The sequence below is a fragment of the Macadamia integrifolia genome, chromosome 14, assembly GCF_013358625.1.
Source record: "Macadamia integrifolia cultivar HAES 741 chromosome 14, SCU_Mint_v3, whole genome shotgun sequence".
NCBI classification, from domain to species: Eukaryota; Viridiplantae; Streptophyta; class Magnoliopsida; order Proteales; family Proteaceae; genus Macadamia; species Macadamia integrifolia.
Genome location: NC_056570.1, coordinates 27,821,348 through 27,839,325, shown reverse-complemented (window position 1 = coordinate 27,839,325; position 17,978 = coordinate 27,821,348). Strand labels below are relative to the sequence as shown.

Here is a 17,978-nt window from a genome sequence, read left to right as displayed (position 1 = left end):
CTGTTTATTCCTTCCACACGGATTCTGGACTGACCATCCATGGCCACGGTTGAATCATGATACCGTAACCCAATCATGATACCACCAACGATATCTCAGAACCTGCTGCAATGTCTAAATGTAATGGGACTACCAACATCATCTTTTGCAACCACTTGAAACTAAATGAATATATGCTGCAATTACTGTCACAAGGAGTGGGCAAGCTTGTGACACAACGGTTAAGTTGCATCATTGTAACATGTTGGTCACAAGTTCAAAACTTGAAAACAATCTCTTCTACGAAGCCAGGGGTAAGGTTGCGTACACTTGCCTCTCTCAGACCTTACAGTAGCAAGAGCCTCGTGCACTGGGTTGTGCTTTTTTAATTAATGTGACAAAGATGCAATGAACTGAAGACTCAAACCATCATCTGTGCCCAACTCCTTCAATTAGATGGGTCTCAGCTCGTCCTGTGACAGATTTCAGTTTGTTCACAAACTGCTTGACATCAGCATATCCATCCCTGGTTCACATAAGAAAAGAGTTTTGGATCTGGAGATTGTAAAATGGCGTTGCAGTATCATCAAAATAGGATTGAAGAAAGCATACCAAAGAGGTACCCCAAATTCACTAGCCAACAACTTCTTGTATCCGATGAACAGTAGCTTCTGAAATTGAAGCACCTATTCCAGAAACAAGCAAGATTAGCGGGTCTACTATTGGAGTATGATATTTCAATCATCATATTATATCATCGGCCTATTGCATTAAACAGAGAATGAATCAATAAAAAATATTTTCACATGGATTAGTGAACAAGACTTACATGAACTCATTAAATTAATGGAAGTCTAAATCATCAAGACTGTAATTACAAGTCTTCCAACCTACCTTTGTAAGTTTATACCGATAACCTAATTAGATTATGCCCATGCAGTGCACATCCCAACATTCTATCTCAATTGCCTGGTGGGAATAAACAGTTACTGAAATCAGAGAAAACAAATTAGACAAACAGAACACAAGACACAAGAAGCACACAACTTGTATATTTTAACCTTTCCCCGGAAGCACTTTTCATTATTGACTACACGCTTCCCCCACATTTTTCTCAACACAAAATTCTTGCTTCCTAATCAAGACTCGGAAGCAATTATATGCTTCAAGTTTCTAATCAGGCTCCTCATTTTTATTTGGCATGATATACTTTAGCCCATTTAACATTTATCAAATCCTATCTTCTAACTTCATTATTTCCCATAACAATCTTTTCCCTTTTACTTTTCATCTTCTTAATCATCGGTTTTAACATTCACATCATTGGTGTAGCATAATAGAAGATAATTTAGGGCGCCATTGATGAAGATTTTTTCTTTTTCATAGATAATGAAAGATTTAACAAGAAGAAGAGCTGGCCCATGGCCTAAAAGAAACAAAAGAAAATTACATCACAAAGTAATGCCCTACAAACATAGAACGTCTCTCAACAACCCCCGGTTTTGCAATCTCATCAGCTATTGTGTTTGCCGACCTATTTTTCTCACTGAGAAAATTCCCCCTAGAGCTGATAACATCCTGACTATTCTAATAATAGAGAGAGATCTTCAAGGCTGTCCTGTACCGATCAGTGTTATTTTTCTTTCACTTGATAAGCATTTCCTATTCTAACTTCCAACTAACATTACAATAGCTCAGTGATAGCATTCCAAATACTAGAGGATCTTGGCAGAGAAGCAATACCTATAATTGTGTCTTGAATAATCATAATTTGTATAGGACTTCCTTTTGTTCATTTGATATTGAATTAGTAAAGATAGTAATCACCTTAAGCAACTGAGTGTGACATTTAGAATTCCTTCACATTTTGTTGATCAAGAATTTTGATTTCATTATTTTAAGTTTCCATTACATGCCATTCTCAGTCCTCACAAGGTTTTGTTGCATTCAGAGTCTCAAATTATTCTGTAAGCAAGCATAAGAATACATCATGATTCAGATTTCCAATATTTTGGTTGATCGCATGTGACAATGTCCAAGGACCCAGACAATCAAGATAATGAACCAAGGAATCATATTTACTGGAACAATGATAATTTATAAGACAGGCACATCTTAAGGTATTAGGCAGACTAGATAATCTAGTAGGCAGAAAAGAAGAAAGCATGATCTCTCTCTTCATTTTTTTTCTTTTTCTGTTTCTGGCTACTCAAAAAAGGAATGTTCGACACAACAAAATAGAGATCATAATCCTTTCTATTTGCATGAACACCAACACCACAAGATAAACTTGCAACAAGTCCTATTTTTTTTTTTTTTTTTTCTAAAGATCCACCTTACACAATCATAATGGCAAATAATGAAGCCCTCAGATATGTTACTGCACAGAAGTGCAAACAAATGAAAACAAAAATGAAAACACATAAAGCAGAGCTAGACCATCATAGTAGCGAGGTCCAGGACTGAAGCTGAGTATAGGGCCATGGCTCATACTACAACAGAATTTATGTGGCTGAAATATTTTCTTCAAGAGCTTATTTTTTTGTACAATAGAGCTATTGACGTGTACTGTGATAATCAGGCTGCCATCCAGTAATCCAGCGCTTCATGAGAATACTAAGCATATTGAAGTTGACTGCCATTTTGTTCATGATGTTGTAATGCGTAAGTTAATCTCCACACCTTTTTTCGGTTCTACTCAACAGCTTGTTGACTTATTTTATACAGCCTTGTTTAAAAATGTGTTTCTTTAAGGGTGTTCCAAGCTAGGCATGGGTGACAGTTATCCTCCAGATTGAGGGGTAGTGTTAAGAATACTGTAGTGCTACTGCAAGGGTGCAAGGGCATACTTGTCATATACCCTTACTTTTTGTCTAAGTTGTGGGTACCCTTTATTAAGGGTAGTTTTGTACTTCTTACGGAGAAGCTTGGGATAGAACTCCCACACGCCAAACCCAATCAATCCAAGACTTTGTGGGACAAGATTCGCAACTCACAATCCTATGAAATCTAGAGATACCAAGCGAAATAGACATCGAATAATCAAAGAAAGCTGCCTGAAATTGTGCCTATCCGTAGAACAAGAACCCATCTCAATTGCAGGTATGAACAAGGTTTAAAGTATCGGCATTGCATATCGTATTGATACCCACGGATACTGATACGATAAGGGCCAATAATTTAAACCTATCATATAGTAACCCTTTTAGGCACACCGTTACGATACATATCGATACCGATACGATACAATACGATATAGACCGATACTTTAAACCCTGGGTATGAAAACCAAGATTAAAGGGCTTTGGGGTTTGGGTCTTAGGGGATTTGAATTTGCCTATGATAGGGCTTCATATACCCAAGATCTGAGAAGGAAGAAGTAAGGTAGGAGAGAGATCAAAATCCAAATAAGGGTTCTACTAGTACTGACAGAAAAAAGTAGGGGTAGTAGAAATAATAAGAAGAAGAAGGGATAGGGAGTAAGGAGGTATCGCTGGGGGGAGAGATGAGAGAGATCGTAGCAAGAAAGAAAAGGGGGTGGGGGAGAGAGCACACAACCAGCCACGTGGGTTTCAACCAAAAAAACTCAATTCATTCTTCTAATCTGAAACTTTCGGTTAGGACCATGTATTTAAAGAAAATAATAGAAGACTCCTAACTAGACTCTAAAACTGAGACAAAACTCCGAATCAAATTCTAAAATTAAAAGAACTCTAGCCCGAGTAAAAGACAACAAGATAAAAAAAATTTAAATCTAAATCTAAATCTAAATAGAGAAATAAACTACTATTGTACCAAAACAAAATTGGCCCTTGGTTCATCTCCATCTAGGCTCCTCAACAGACTTGGGCCGGACCAAGGAAATGCTCCTGCATTAATACTCTCAGTGTTGAGAAAAACTCGTCCACAAGTTTTGTAGGAGGGCAAGAATAAGAGTATTCGAATGGGGGCTTGCTCCTTCTCTACAACTCGAAGAAAATAAAAAAATATGAAATTTTGGTGTTGCCGGATTTGAACTATTACCGAACCAGCCTTCCAGATGAAAGGAACAAAAGCAGGCAACATGAGTATGCTACTTCCTACGAGAATGGCCCTCCCTACCATAGACTACACTTGGAAAATCGGTGATATGCAAGAAGAGAAGAGAAGATTTTAAAAGACGAAAAGAGAAGTCCCGAGAAGAACTTCACTTAGCCTTTCTCTAGTAGCTTCACTACTTCCTGATACGGATGATACATTTGATGGTGCCGATGAGTGTGTGGAATTTTACTCTCCATGCCTTCCTCGACCTGTTCATTCTTTGCAGAAAAAGAAACCTCATATGGATTCAGTAAGCTAAACTCCATCAAACTCCTCAATCAATATCAAAAGATAACATGTCGTGACCAGTGAAGTAAACAACAGTGTGGTTGTAGATCAGCAGCAAGAAATAACCCAGATGCGCTAATGCACTCCAGCAAGAAAAGGCCTATGCAAATCTGGTTGTTTGAGCTAAGTAAGCAGATCGGTGTAGCTAAGGAGGCAGGGGAACCAAAGGTTGAGCTACGGGTAAAGGGATTGTGCAGTAGCAGCTAGGCTTGTTTGCGTAGCTTGTTAGAGGTCTATCTGGCAGTTCATTAGTATGGATTCCTGCTATTTCCAGCGCATCTTGGAAATAGCCACTACGTAGTTTTGTTAAAGGGCAGCAATGACGGACAGAATTGACTCCACCAACTAGCTTCCGTCACTACATATTCCACAATCTTCTTGCCTTCCATTGCTGTTCTCAGCTATTCTTAGTGAGGTTGGATCGCTGGTGTTGGATCTTTCGGATTTACCGAATCGTAAGCCAACCCTTGAAGAACAAATGTCTAGAGCATGTAAAAAGGTTGTAGGGTGCACAAATTTCTGTTGCAATCAACGATGCCTCTTCGTTCTTCCAACCACTCTCGAAATTTAATAATGCCCTATGAAGAATCAAATACTTCACAATAAGTACCATCACATTATTAAGAAATTGAGAACTCGATGAAGACAACATCCTCAAACTCAATGATGATCTAGTTAGTCTTTGATAACATCCCCACCACATATCGTGAAACGAAATTGTTGCTTTGCCCTTAATCAATAAACAAAATAACAAGCTTTCTGTTGGGCAAGTGAACTCTAAACCTAAACACAAAGAAATCCATGGCCATGTTTGCTCTGATATTAAATTGGTTCGGAACCCAAGTCACAAAACCATATTTGGTTCCTATGGGCCCACCCGAGCTTGTGAAGTCTCAATTGTAAAGGTAATGGCAAATACGTAGTTTTATAACGATCAGCAATTAAAAGATGAGTAATAAATAATAGCACTACCATAATTTTTTAAACTTAAAGACACAAGCAAAGCGAACGTAACGTATTAGTGGAAGGGGTAGTTTTGGAATCGAAAGCAAAATAAAGGTAGAATGTAATAACAGAACAACGGTAGTGTAACATGTAAGTGCACAAGAAGGGAGTAAAGTAACATGAAGAAGAACTTTGTCTTCCTCCTTTCGTGAAGCGTGAATCATCAGTAATAGGAGAGGCCTGCTATGAGGAGAACTCCCACATGGCAAACCCATAGCAAGACTTTGGGACATGATTCACATGTCATAACCCTATGAAATCCAAATGATAAACCAGCGAAACAGCCATCAAATCATCAAAGGAAACCTGCCTGAAATTGTTTCTGGCGGCAGAAGAAGAACTCGTCTCAGTTGCAGGCTTGATAACTAATATTAAAGGGCTTTCTGGTTAGGGTCTTGGGGGATTTGAATTGTCTATGGAAGGTCTTCAATACCCAAGATCTGAGAAGGAAGAAGTAAGGAAGGAAAGAGAACAAAATAAAAACAAGGGTACTGCTAGTACCAATCGAACAAAGTTTTTTTTTTTTTTTATTTTTGGTGGGGGGGGGGGGGGGGAAGCACACAACCAGACATGCAGGCTTCAACCAAAAACTCAATTCATTCTAATCTGAAACATTCAATTACGTGTTTAAAGAATATAATAAAAGACTCCTAACTAGAATCTAAAACCGAAACAAAACTCTAAATCAAATTCTAAAACTAAAAATAACTCTAGCCCAAGTAAAAGATTACAAGATAAAGATAAATCCAAATAATAAATCTAAATATAACTTAAAAAAAAAAAAGGGACTATAACATCATATTGGACCAAAACTAAATTGGTCCTTGGTTCATCTCCATTTGGGTTCCTTAACAGGCTTGGGCTGCTCCAAGGAAGTGCTTGTGCTTCAAACAGTCACTGAGAAGAAATGAAATCAACGACGCCTTCTCTTTCTGTATACTTGGAACTGATCACTCTCTATGATCAGTCTTGGTAATGTGTTTTCTTCCAAATTTCTTGATAAATTCTTTAGCTATCATTAAGAGAAAAAGGTTGTCCATAAATGCTTCCAATCATGTGTTGTCCAAACCCCTGCCCTATTCTGTCCGTGAATACCAAAATCCCCATTACACCTCTTAAACAGTAGATAAATCCTGAGATATTTTGGAGTCTAATCATCCCTCTTTAGAGCGCCACTTGACCCTAATTTGGATGCCAACAGATCGGCCTATTGAGATATCAAATTTCTCCTTAGCTTGAATAGAAGATAAATTCTACCCAAAAGAGGAAGAAGAAGAAGAAGAAGATAAATTCTGAGATATTTTGGGGTCTAATCTTCCCTCTTTAGAGGACCACTCGACCCTAATTTAGAGGCCAACACATCAACCTATTGATAATTTGATATATCAATTTCCTCTTAAATCTCTCCTACGCAAGCTATGGCCCCATTTCCCCAATTCTCATCACGAATTCCATAGCTTATGGTTAAAGTTTGTAAGAAGCCATGACTACTCACAAGACCACTCCCCTCACATGCCATGGATAATGTCTATGTAAATGCTTGTGTCGCCTTTGGGGTCTGATCTTCCCTCTTTAGAGCACCACTCGACCCTAATTTAGAGGCCAACACATCAACCTATTGATAAGATATATCAATTTCCTCTTAAATCTCTCCTACGCAAGCTATGGCCCCATTTCTTCAATTCTCATCACTAATCCCATAGCTTATGGTTAAAGTTTGTACGAATCCATGACTACTCACAAGACTACTCCCCTCACATGTCATGGATAAACTCTATGTAAATGCTTGTGTCGCCTCCTCTAGTTTGAACGCCATATGGGCTTCACAGTTCCATAATTCCATTCCTATGCAATTTACTATTTATGAAGATCTATCTTCAGATCCCAGACCCCGTGCGTCATAGACCCTCCTTCGATCCGTCCTTTGTTTCCAAGCAAGAGTAATCCGGAATCTACTTTTTCTTAAAGCTTTCGTGGAAATCCTAGTGAAGCTCCAGAAAAATATGCTGAGAGGTGGGCATCGGAGACCTAATATGCCATGGTAACCCGCCATGATGATATTAACACTGACATGATCCATCAATATGTTGCCTTTAGTTTACTAGTGCAATCTGACTTCCAAGAAACTCAATGCTTGCTAAAAATTTTAACCTGATATTCATTCTCTATCCAATCCAAATCATTAAGAATGTACAAGAAATCTGTAAAGACCCTTTCTTAAATGCCCAGATTTTGGTTCCATGTGATGATCATCCACCAATGTCTTAGCTAGAATAGAGGATCCATGAGTTTACCAATAGCTCATAAGTAATAATAGCAATTTCCAAAATCTCTGCAGACTTCCAGCACTTCAAGCTTTATCGTGATGCCTGAAAATACTTTGCATAAAAACTTCCTGAGACAATCAGATATAGATCTCTACAAGACTTGGGCAAAAGCAATAATAGCTCTAAGACCATCTCATCAAAACAGAAAATAAACGAGATTCACTTCACCAAACTCAATAGTTCATCATAGCAGTAGATTAAGCATCCTATATATGTCAATAAAAGAAACTTACCCTTGGAATTCTACACAACTATTAAAAAAAGAAGTAAGAGAACATTATTGACATGCAAAGCCCTCCATGAATCTCATGGCCACCTCGTACAAAACCCAATTCATTCTTTAAAACACCAAAGATCCATCAATGAAACAAGCAGTATAATCAGAAGAATCCTGGGAATACCCCCTTCCCACACAACCCCCAACCACCCACCCCACCCAAAAAAAAGAAGAAGGGTAGGTTTTAAAATCATACCTGCAGAAGAACCCACCAACAAAATCCTATCAGTGGACATATTTTCACAAACCCATTTGCCGACAGCGATAAGACCACGGGTTTCGGAAGAACCCATGAGAGGAGCTCTCCCGGTCGACTTACCTGTCAAAGGTTACAACTTTATAAACTCTCTCTGCTAACCCAACTGCAATTTCTTTAAACATCGGTTGACAATTACCCAAGAGCGAGTAGGGATAAACCTGTACAATTATCAAATTATCCTCAGGTTCCCCTCTTGGTTTGAAGATTCGCCTATGGAGCTTCACCCCATCGCTGGTTTCAACTTCAAAAAAACTCCACAAAACAGAACTCCTCCTCGTCATTTTCTCTGTAATTGCTCCTACCCAAAAGAGGGTAGAACAGGGTCTGGTTGTGGGTTAGGTGCTGAGCCTGCGCAGATACAGATGATGAGATGCTATTGTTTATTGTTGAAAACAGAAATGGAAGAAGTGATGAAAGACGGCGAGACTCTGGTCCTCCAACTTGATGACTCGTTTTAGAACCATTTTATTGCGTTGCTTGCAACCGTAGGATTCCGTGATTCATAACTCAAGGGTATTCCCTAACTCCTACTTTTTTTTGGGGGGGTCCATATCCTATATTCCAATCGTGGCCGTTGAATCGAGTTAAGCTTGCTTCTTCATTCGATAATCGATCAAAAATGTTTGCTTGATTGATAAATGGCAAGGATATGACCGTTTGATTAATAATACACCATAGCATGCCGTTTTGATGAGTTACACACTAACACGGATGGTGTATGTGCATCAAAGGTGTGGTTGGCCTCTTCCTCTTGGCTTATTATCCGGTGAGGCTTTATTCAGTAAGCTCCACCGTATGGAACAATAACAAATGACGTTCGAACTAGGGAGTGCGAACCGAAACGTAGTGGTTCGGATGGATTCGGCGTATGGGTTTGACTGGTTTCGGGTGGATCGGACCAACTCCTTTGGTCTGGATTTTATAAAACCGATAGAAATAGAAATCGGTTGGACCAATTGAAACTGAAATTGATAGAAAATCGAACATAACTCCATAGAAATTGGAAAAATATCCTTTGAGCCACCAAAGAAAGGTATGCAAGCATCTTTAGAATCACATCCTCTCCTGCCGTTGGGTATTCTAGTGCACATCTGACAATTGAGAGAACCTGGAGGTGTGCACACATATGTTGGGATGTGTGCTTGGGTTCTCCTGTCCATTGGATGCTATGTTGGGTATCCCAACGGCTGATCTCTCTCTCTCTCTCTCTCTCTCTCTCTCTCTCTCACATGAAACCAATCCACATCTTATTAGGTTGACTTCAGTCTTGGGCCAATGGACAGCAAATACCAATTCTGACCAAGATTTGGACTGAACGCATCAATTCACCCCTACTAAAGATAGTTGAACTAGGAATATAAACTTCGATAACGAGCCATTAGGAGTATGGTTTTCCTCCAGCCATGGTGAAAGGATGAATTTCTTCACATGCATTCATTACCTCAAGATTGGTGCCAAAGAACAATTAGGGGTGTTTCAGACATCTAACAAATAACAGAGAGTAGTAATAACCCTATAATCTTAGATGCTTAATTCACGTCTTCATAGTGGGCAAAGGAAAACTTCCTCCAAAAACCCAAGGATTGTTAGATAGACACTTGATCTTAATATGCACCACTTGTTAAAATCTGGGGTCCAATATTTTACTTCAATGTCCAACCGTTATCTTTTCTAACATTGATAATCCAATAAATCTCTTTATCCCCCCCCCCCCAAAAAAATCCACTAAACCTAAATTTCCAATTAGTGTGACAATTAATGAAGAATACCATGATTCAAAATGTTGGATGAACAATCATAATCCGAATCCAGTGTTTAAAAAGATTTAAGGCTAAGAACTATTATGATCCAAATGTAATATTTAAGAAGGCTGAAGGTTAAAAGTTTAAAGCATATGATGGCTGAATCGTATCCATCCAACTAAAAGTTTTGAAAAAGCTTCTAAGCCTAATCTTAAAACATACTATGTCCATCTATACCATCATGTTTGCCATAACTTAATGGTAAAGACTTCGGCTGTTTCCAACACAGATTTTCGATTCAATTTCTGAATAGTTTATGAGTTTGGGAAAGAGAGACCCACCCATTTGTAGGCCTTGACACAAATAACTACGAAAAGACTACACTGCCATTTATCTCATGTGTTGAAGGTGTTTTCGCGCAGCCTCTCATTGATCTATACATTGATACAGTGATTAGCAAATGAGTAACATTCTCTTGCCCAATTTATCAATTGGGAAATGTAATCTAGGTCTGACTCAGCTCCTCGTACGAGGAGATAAATTACTCTCTTTGTATGCTGGTAAGCTGCCACATGTATTCTATCGGACATTTTTTACTATTATTTGTGTTTTTTATTCAACCCAGACGTCTCACTTTTTCTTCCTAAAAAAAACCCACCTTTTTTATTTTTTTTACCTAGAGAAAGAAGGTGCCTAATTTGGTGGAGTTCACATGGGAGCCCTACTAGCATACGAAGAGAGAGTTTCTCTCCTCTTACAAGGAGCTGAGCCGAGCCCAACTCTATTGATTACTAACTTGAGATCCTAGATTTAGATCACAAGATCCAATATCCATCAATATTGATTTGTTTCAATTGTATAGGAAGTTTTTGCCCTAGAAAAAAAAAATACAAAATACCAACATGGATTTTGACCATTTTACCTTCTATTCGTGCTGTACCCCAACTTTGATAATGGCAAAGTATCAATATTGATGTCAGCCAATATCGATATGGATTGGCCATCTCATACTGATTCTTAAAACTTTGCTTGACAACCCTTGAAGAAACATATCCTTATTTATAGAACACACCCCCAAGGCCCCAACCCCACCCACTTGCAGACCACTTTAGGGTTTTGGGGATGAATTCCCTAGTGATTCAGATTTTTTTTTTTTTTTTGTAAGACTAGTGATTCAGATTTAAGGGATCGATTTTAGGGTTTCCAAGACCTATTTGTACCCACTCAAATCGATCCGGATCAGAATCAGCAAGACCAATTTCAACCCAATTCTGAATTTAAAATCATTGACCCCACCGGCCCACCCCTATTGCTAACAAAAAGAAGAAAAAAACAAAAAAGTAACCTAGCAAGCAAACACAACCCCAGTGGTTTTTATTTTTAATTTTTTTTTAATTTTTTATTAAGAGAGAAAGAACCATGCGAATTTGGTGTAGGTAACATCAATGCACGGGTCGATGAAAAGGTGTGCAGGAGCCTGCTTAGTGGACATGATTGAGGGGTGGCGTGCTTTTCTTGCACCTGCCTATGTTTAGGTGTAGGCAACCCTAGATTGGTAGGGTTTCTCCTCTTGTTTCCTTTTTTTATTTTTTTGGAAAAAATAAACATAAAAGACAATGTGATCTCTACACCCAAGCACAGGAAGATGCGAAATGGCCACCCCATGCCATGAAAAAGGGAAATCTTGTTGTTGTTGATGTTCCTATGCCTCATTGGTCTATGTGCTGGTGTAATAGCTATGCTGCCTTTACCTTTTCTTGGCATACGAACCATGTCCACTTGTGCCGCCATTGTACCATCATGTAGGCCAATGGGAGATTGGACGGAGACATCTAGGCCAGGGTAACACCGTTTTTTTCATTCCCTCCTACATATGGGCGTGGAAACACACAAGTGGGGCAGGGTTCATTTCTCCTTTTTAGACAAAAATTTTTTTTTTTTGAATAAATCTTAGTGAATTTTTTATTTATTTATTTATTTATATTGTTGTAAGATTAGTAGATTGGTTTTAGTGATGTTGAGATTAGAAGGTATCTCAATGCCCTAGTCTGATTGGAGATTTGGACCCATATTTTTCTTTCTCAACCCAAGCCCTAAAAAAAAAAAAAAAAAGAGGAACTTGGTTACCAGGTTGGGCTTAGGTGGATCTGAGAATTAAAATGTGTGTAAAGCCTAATCAACCTGCTTTGGATCTTAATCAGTTTGCTATTGTTCATCCTGTTCAAGGCTGTGGTGAATGGTGAATAAAGGAGAAAGGAATTTTTTTTTACCATTTTACTTTCAATGTACATTGATACTATCTATCCATATCGATATCAGTCTCTAATAATACCGATACATAATACCAATATCATGGTCTCAATGTGAACGGATCAGGATCACGTACGAGAATGTTCTCGTATACTCTTGATCGGAAAATATAGAATCTATTAAATGAAGAGAGAGAAAATTAATTCTATATCTACGGACTAGGACAATTCTCGTACATTCTAATTCGTAAACCTGATCCGCTATCGTCCAATTCTTAATCATCGATGATGGTCAGAGAACCCATCTCAATAGAATAGACGGGAAGGAGATCTTATTATTTTAAGATCATTTGGTATAATTGTTAATAGGGGAATGCATTCATAGATTCCCACAACGTCATTTGTCCTTTCATAGTTATTAAAATAAATTATTTCTGTACACACCAGTAGTGTGGGAACCTCCTCCTTTGTTAATATGTTGGGTAGGGGTGTCATTTTTAAACCTACACCAGTAGGTCCGACCAAGTTCGACACATTTATTGTCCGATTTAAATCTTCTTGTTTATAAATAGGTAGAACACGGTGCAAGAGGTAAGCCCGATGAGTCTCCCAACGGTCCCGGCCCGTTTATAAGCCCGACTTAGACTGACATGTTTAGCCTGACCATTTATATAGGTATTTGGATTTTTTTGGGATAGAATAGGGTATATATTAATATTTTTATCAATTGTTGACTGTAATTAAGTATTAATATCTTTTCAAAATTGTTGATGATTTAACAAAATAAATTAAAGTATCTTAAATCTAAGAAAAGTAAAGACCGTTTAAGGCTTTTATTGATATATTACCCTGATATATTACCTTGTTTAAGGCCCGATTATAGCCCAGAACCCAACCGAACCCAACACGACACCGACCGAGACCGAATAATTCCTTAAATAGGCAGGTCATGGTTCGAGGACATAGGCCCAAGGCTAGGCCCGACTGATTGACACCCCTAATGTGGGGCAAGTGATTCCCGTGCCACGTTGTGTAACCCTTAACCAGCATAGGATCATTGAGAGCACATGCACAAGAATAGGGGTGTAAGTTTGGTCCTAACGACGCAAACCATCGCTTGCCCTGCCTGATCGTGTAACCCTTCACCAGCATAGGTCATTGAGAGCACATGCGCAAGGTGGCAAGGGCATATGCTTGGATGTTATTTTCCATTTTATTAGAGGTGGCAGAGTAATTTCGCCTGTTCTTTTATCTAATGAGAATCCATGCAACCACACAATGTATTTTGACATACTCTTCACGAAAAAAACAAAGAACATGACATACTTAGAATATTCTTTTATTCTTCTAGAAGATTTTTTTAGAATATTCTTTTATTCTTTTAGAAGAATTTTTATTATTATTATCATAGAAACTCTCCATACGTTGTTAATCTATTCTACAACACCTCTTACAAGGTATCATAGGACTAATGGCCAACCTATTTCTGAGAGAAGGGGGAAACATACGCACCCAAGCACATCCACCTGTGACTTGAGTCGATCTTTAGACTTCTAGGTGTTAAATAACGAAAGCCCATCTATCTCACAAGCACGGTTTTAGGAATCAATATGATATGGATATAGAGGTATCATTTAAATTTGACATGTGAGGAAAAGACTTATCTATTCACAAAATTCAGGCTATCAGATTTGCCACGTGGCAGATTGATTAAAAAGGTAAACAGGTTATTGGTAGCGAATAGTTTATTCACTATATAAAAAGCAATATGATGCCTGCCATATTGAAAGCCATCGGCTAACGGTCGGTCGGTATGGCTAATCATTTCTATATATAATAAAACTGTCGAATTGAAAGTAATGGGGATCTTTCATTCGCTCCAATTAGTATTTGGTTGTTGGACGAAACCTCCTTCACAAAAGAATTTTTTTTTTTTTTAACAAATTTCCAGTCATATTATCATATATTAACAAGTTGCAGAGAAAATTTCTTGAAAAAATAGAGTGGGATTCATTTTAGCCTAGACTAACAAAAACTTGATTAAGAATGGCCTTCGATCCACCCTCCCCATTAAAAAATAAAAAATGTATTTTTTCATTGGCTTCTCACCTAGTGTAGGAGCCACGTTATCTTTCATGGAACTCAATTCCATAAATATAATAGATGTCGTCACATAACATCTCTCTCTCATCAAATCTATTATTCGGGAAATTTTATTAAACCTTAAAGGATAAAAAGAGGTGTACATTTTATAGGAGATCCTCTGGCAAAAAAAAATTTCTTGTGGTCCCTAATAAATGTAACTCATAGCCCAATTCAAAATAGAATGAGTAAATTTTCTAATTTACAAACAAAAATGAAGAAACATGACTCAAAAGACACTTGCAGCATTTATTTTTTTTGGGTAATTGCATTTGTGGCATCTTGATATCTATAGGTTTAGAGAGGGTGTTTCATTTGATGCCATAGTGCAAATTTGCAGTAATAGGGGAAGTGATAGATCGTCCAAGGGATCATTTATTGAAGAGAAAAATGTGAAATTCATAGGTGGGATGTGAGAGGGCGTGCAAGAGTTTTTGTCACACTGGCATTGTGCACTTCTCTTCCTTTTGTTTATTTGAAACTACTTTCCTAAAATTGAGAAAAATATGATATGCACGAGTCCCACAAATCCCCTACTCTCTTTTTCATTTTTAAAAAGAAAGAATCCATTAACCAATAGAAAATTACCACTTATTATGTTCAAGACCATGGATTTTGATTTGAATTTGTTGCCAATAATAATTGGAGGAACATGAGATTAGAGAAAAGGTAGATTTTTTTTTTGGAAGGGGGGTGGAGGGGGGGGGGGCGTTGGGGGAGCTTAATGTTTAAGAAATTTTTAGAGTTGGTTAAGACATTTGTATGACAATGTTTCTGTTCCAAATCAATATTTCTAAGTCAAAAATACTTTTTCTATTAAAATTGGAAAAATAAAACAATTTGCCAAAAAAAAAAGGTATCACGCATGGAATGTATATTAACAAAATTATATCTTCTAGTGATACTAAAGCGTTTGAAGTTGCATCGGAAGTGAAAGTTGAGACTAGAGAGAATAGAGGGTTGTTAATTATTATGTTGAATCTTTTTTGTTTCTACTAAAAAATTCACTTTTAATTTGTTTCTCAAGAATATAAAAAAATGTGCTTTTTCTTTATACCCGTTCCATTAAAAAAAGAAAGAAAGAAAAAACAGTGGACTTACCTGTCATTATTTTTAGTAATTGTAGTGTCCATTGTTTTATATTTTTTATTAGATTCACAGTTACATGTTTTGTTCCAAATGTGTTCTTAAAGGACACGAAAACACTTTTTTTTTTTTTATCACATTGTTGTATACAGCCTGAGTTTCCTTCACTTTTTCTTTTGGTAATCAAAGGTCGAAAATAATAGCTAAAAAGTGGGATCGCCTCCACTTTTGACCACTTTACCTTTCATTGTAAGGAATTGGCTTAAATCAGGTTAAATTTCCATTAATTCTACTTCAAATATAGAGATTCATGGAGGGGGTACAAAGTATTGAATTCCATCCGTGTAAAAGTGGGAAAATTGTTTTAAGGCTATATGGTTATATCAGTAAATTTTCTATATAAAATTTCGCTATATATTTATAACGAGATTTACTAGCACCAGATGTTTTGCGATAGGTAGCTCTTTTCTAAAGGCTCTCATTCTGGCACTTGGTTGCCCCTTTTACAAGCAAGTTAGGCCGAAGATTGGCTGCTCTAATACCTTGCACACATCCCTCTCAACATCCTCATCTCTGCTACACCCAATTTATTCAGATTACTCTTCTTGACTGCCCAACACTCCGCCCCATACATCATAACTGGTCGTATTACTGTCTAGATGAATTTTCCCTTAAGTTTAAGAAACATGCGTTTGTCACATAGCACTGTCAAAGCACTTCTCCACTTCATCCATCCCACTTTAATTCTGTGGGAGACATTGTTCTCTATATCACCCTCTTTGCTAATGATTGACCCCAGATATTTAAAAATCACTTTGTGGTAGTTCTTGCTCCTCAAGTTTTGCCCTTGCATCACCTCTCACAGTCTAATTAAACGGACAAATCATACACTCTATCTTTGTTCTGCTTATACTAAAACTTCTTGATTATAAGTTTGATCTCTATAGCTCTAGTTTAGTATTAATCCCTTCCACTGTCTGCTCAATCAAAGCAATATCATCAGCAAATAACATACACCACGGGACCTAGTGTTGGATGTGCTTGGTTAGATCAGCCATGATGAGATAAGGGCTCAAAGCTGATCCTTGGTGTAATTTAATTGTAATAGGGATCTCGTTACTTTGGCCTTTTGTTGTTTTGACACTCGTCACCACTCCCTCATACATGTCCTTAATTACATCCACATAATTTAATTAACTAGTTATCTTCCCTAAGACATGCCAAATGAGATCTCTTGGTACTTTATCATACGCTTTCTCTAGGTCAATAAAGACCATATGGAGGTCATTTTTGTGAGCTCTAAATATTTCCATAAGTCTTCTTCGAAGGTAAATAGCTTCTGTTGTGGATCTCCTTGGCATAAAACCAAATTGGTTCTCCGTTATTGTAGTTTCTTCTTTGAGGTGGGCTTCAATAACCTTTTCCCATAGTTTCATGGTGTGATTGTTTTATACCTCTGTAGTTATTGCAGTTCTAGACATCACCTTTGTTTTTAGAGGAAATTACATTCCCCTCCTCTGGACTATGACCTAATAGCACTTTCCCCCTACATACTTTCATAAATGCCAATACCCTCCCCTATAGTTTGAAGATTCTTCCAATCGTACCCCTTCCGTTAGATAGCCCTGTTAAGTGATGACCTCATGCTTTAGACATTACATTTCATACCAAAATTACCCTTCCCACACGAAATAAGATTTGGAGCCCTAAAAGGCTGAAACAGAAGCTTTCTTCATCCGCCCTGCATTTTCCCTGTTCTTCCTTTCCTTCATTTGCTTTCTCAACTTCTCAACCTTGGTATCAAGTCCATTTCTGATGAGCCTATACTTGGGCTCGTACTTATTAGCACTATCTACAAAATCATAGATCAAACCGAAACTAGTGGACTTGCGACCACTCAAATGGGTTATGAACTTGAAAACGAATATTGAGTTTGTATCTATCACCTTGTACATCCTTCCAAGCTTCTCCTTTAGCTCTGCCTTCAACCCTAAAATCCCAAAATTGAAGTCGATGTGAGGTGACGTAGCTCCGGGGAGCAGCGGTAGCGTAAGGGAGAATATGACAAACATAGGGGGTTACCGGCCATGGGGAAGATGACTAGAAATCGCACTCCAGTGCCGAGATCATCAGCGAAGCTCAGCTATGGTACAAACTAAGGGACCCATACTGGTTGGTTTTCAGAGCGTCGCCGACTATGTTAAAAACTAAGGGACCCATAATGGCTGTATTGGTTTTCAGAGCGTCCGGCGACCACCATCAGTTCCAATCCCTTCTTTTTCCCTTTATTTTCTTCTTCATCTGGTTCTCATTTTTTAAGTTCTTTAACTGCGAGGAACCAAGAGAATTCTACTCATGATAATGGCAGTAGATGTGAGTTCTCTAGTGCAAATTCTAAATGGGTACAAAGAAGAGTTCAAGAACGTAAGTAGTGGTGGGAAATCAAAGAGTTTGATCACTAAGTTGTTGGCTGATAAGAACCGGAAATTCATTTACATTGAAATTGTAAGAGTTTCTCGCTCTTACATGCTACCAGGTTCAGTT

At 37.9% G+C, this 17,978-nt stretch overlaps 1 protein-coding gene across 3 annotated transcripts; it reads right to left on the bottom strand.

The window, feature by feature from the left end:
* Positions 1 to 143: 143 nt before the first annotated feature.
* Positions 144 to 8,666, bottom strand: LOC122061915. Of its 3 annotated transcripts, none has more exons than XR_006134750.1 (5): positions 8,374 to 8,666; positions 8,153 to 8,275; positions 874 to 968; positions 592 to 665; positions 144 to 505 (listed from the first exon to the last, which is right to left on the bottom strand). XR_006134750.1 is itself a non-coding variant. In XM_042625475.1 (4 exons), exons 1-4 carry the CDS (start codon positions 8,494 to 8,496, stop codon positions 409 to 411), a joined length of 417 nt encoding a protein of 138 aa, XP_042481409.1. In that variant the 5' UTR covers positions 8,497 to 8,662; the 3' UTR covers positions 144 to 408. The 3 variants fall into 3 exon arrangements, 1 of the variants encoding a protein (XP_042481409.1); XR_006134751.1 differs by having other exon boundaries at positions 874 to 948; positions 8,374 to 8,665; XM_042625475.1 differs by lacking the exon at positions 874 to 968 and having other exon boundaries at positions 8,374 to 8,662.
* Between the last annotated feature and the right edge of the window lie 9,312 nt (positions 8,667 to 17,978).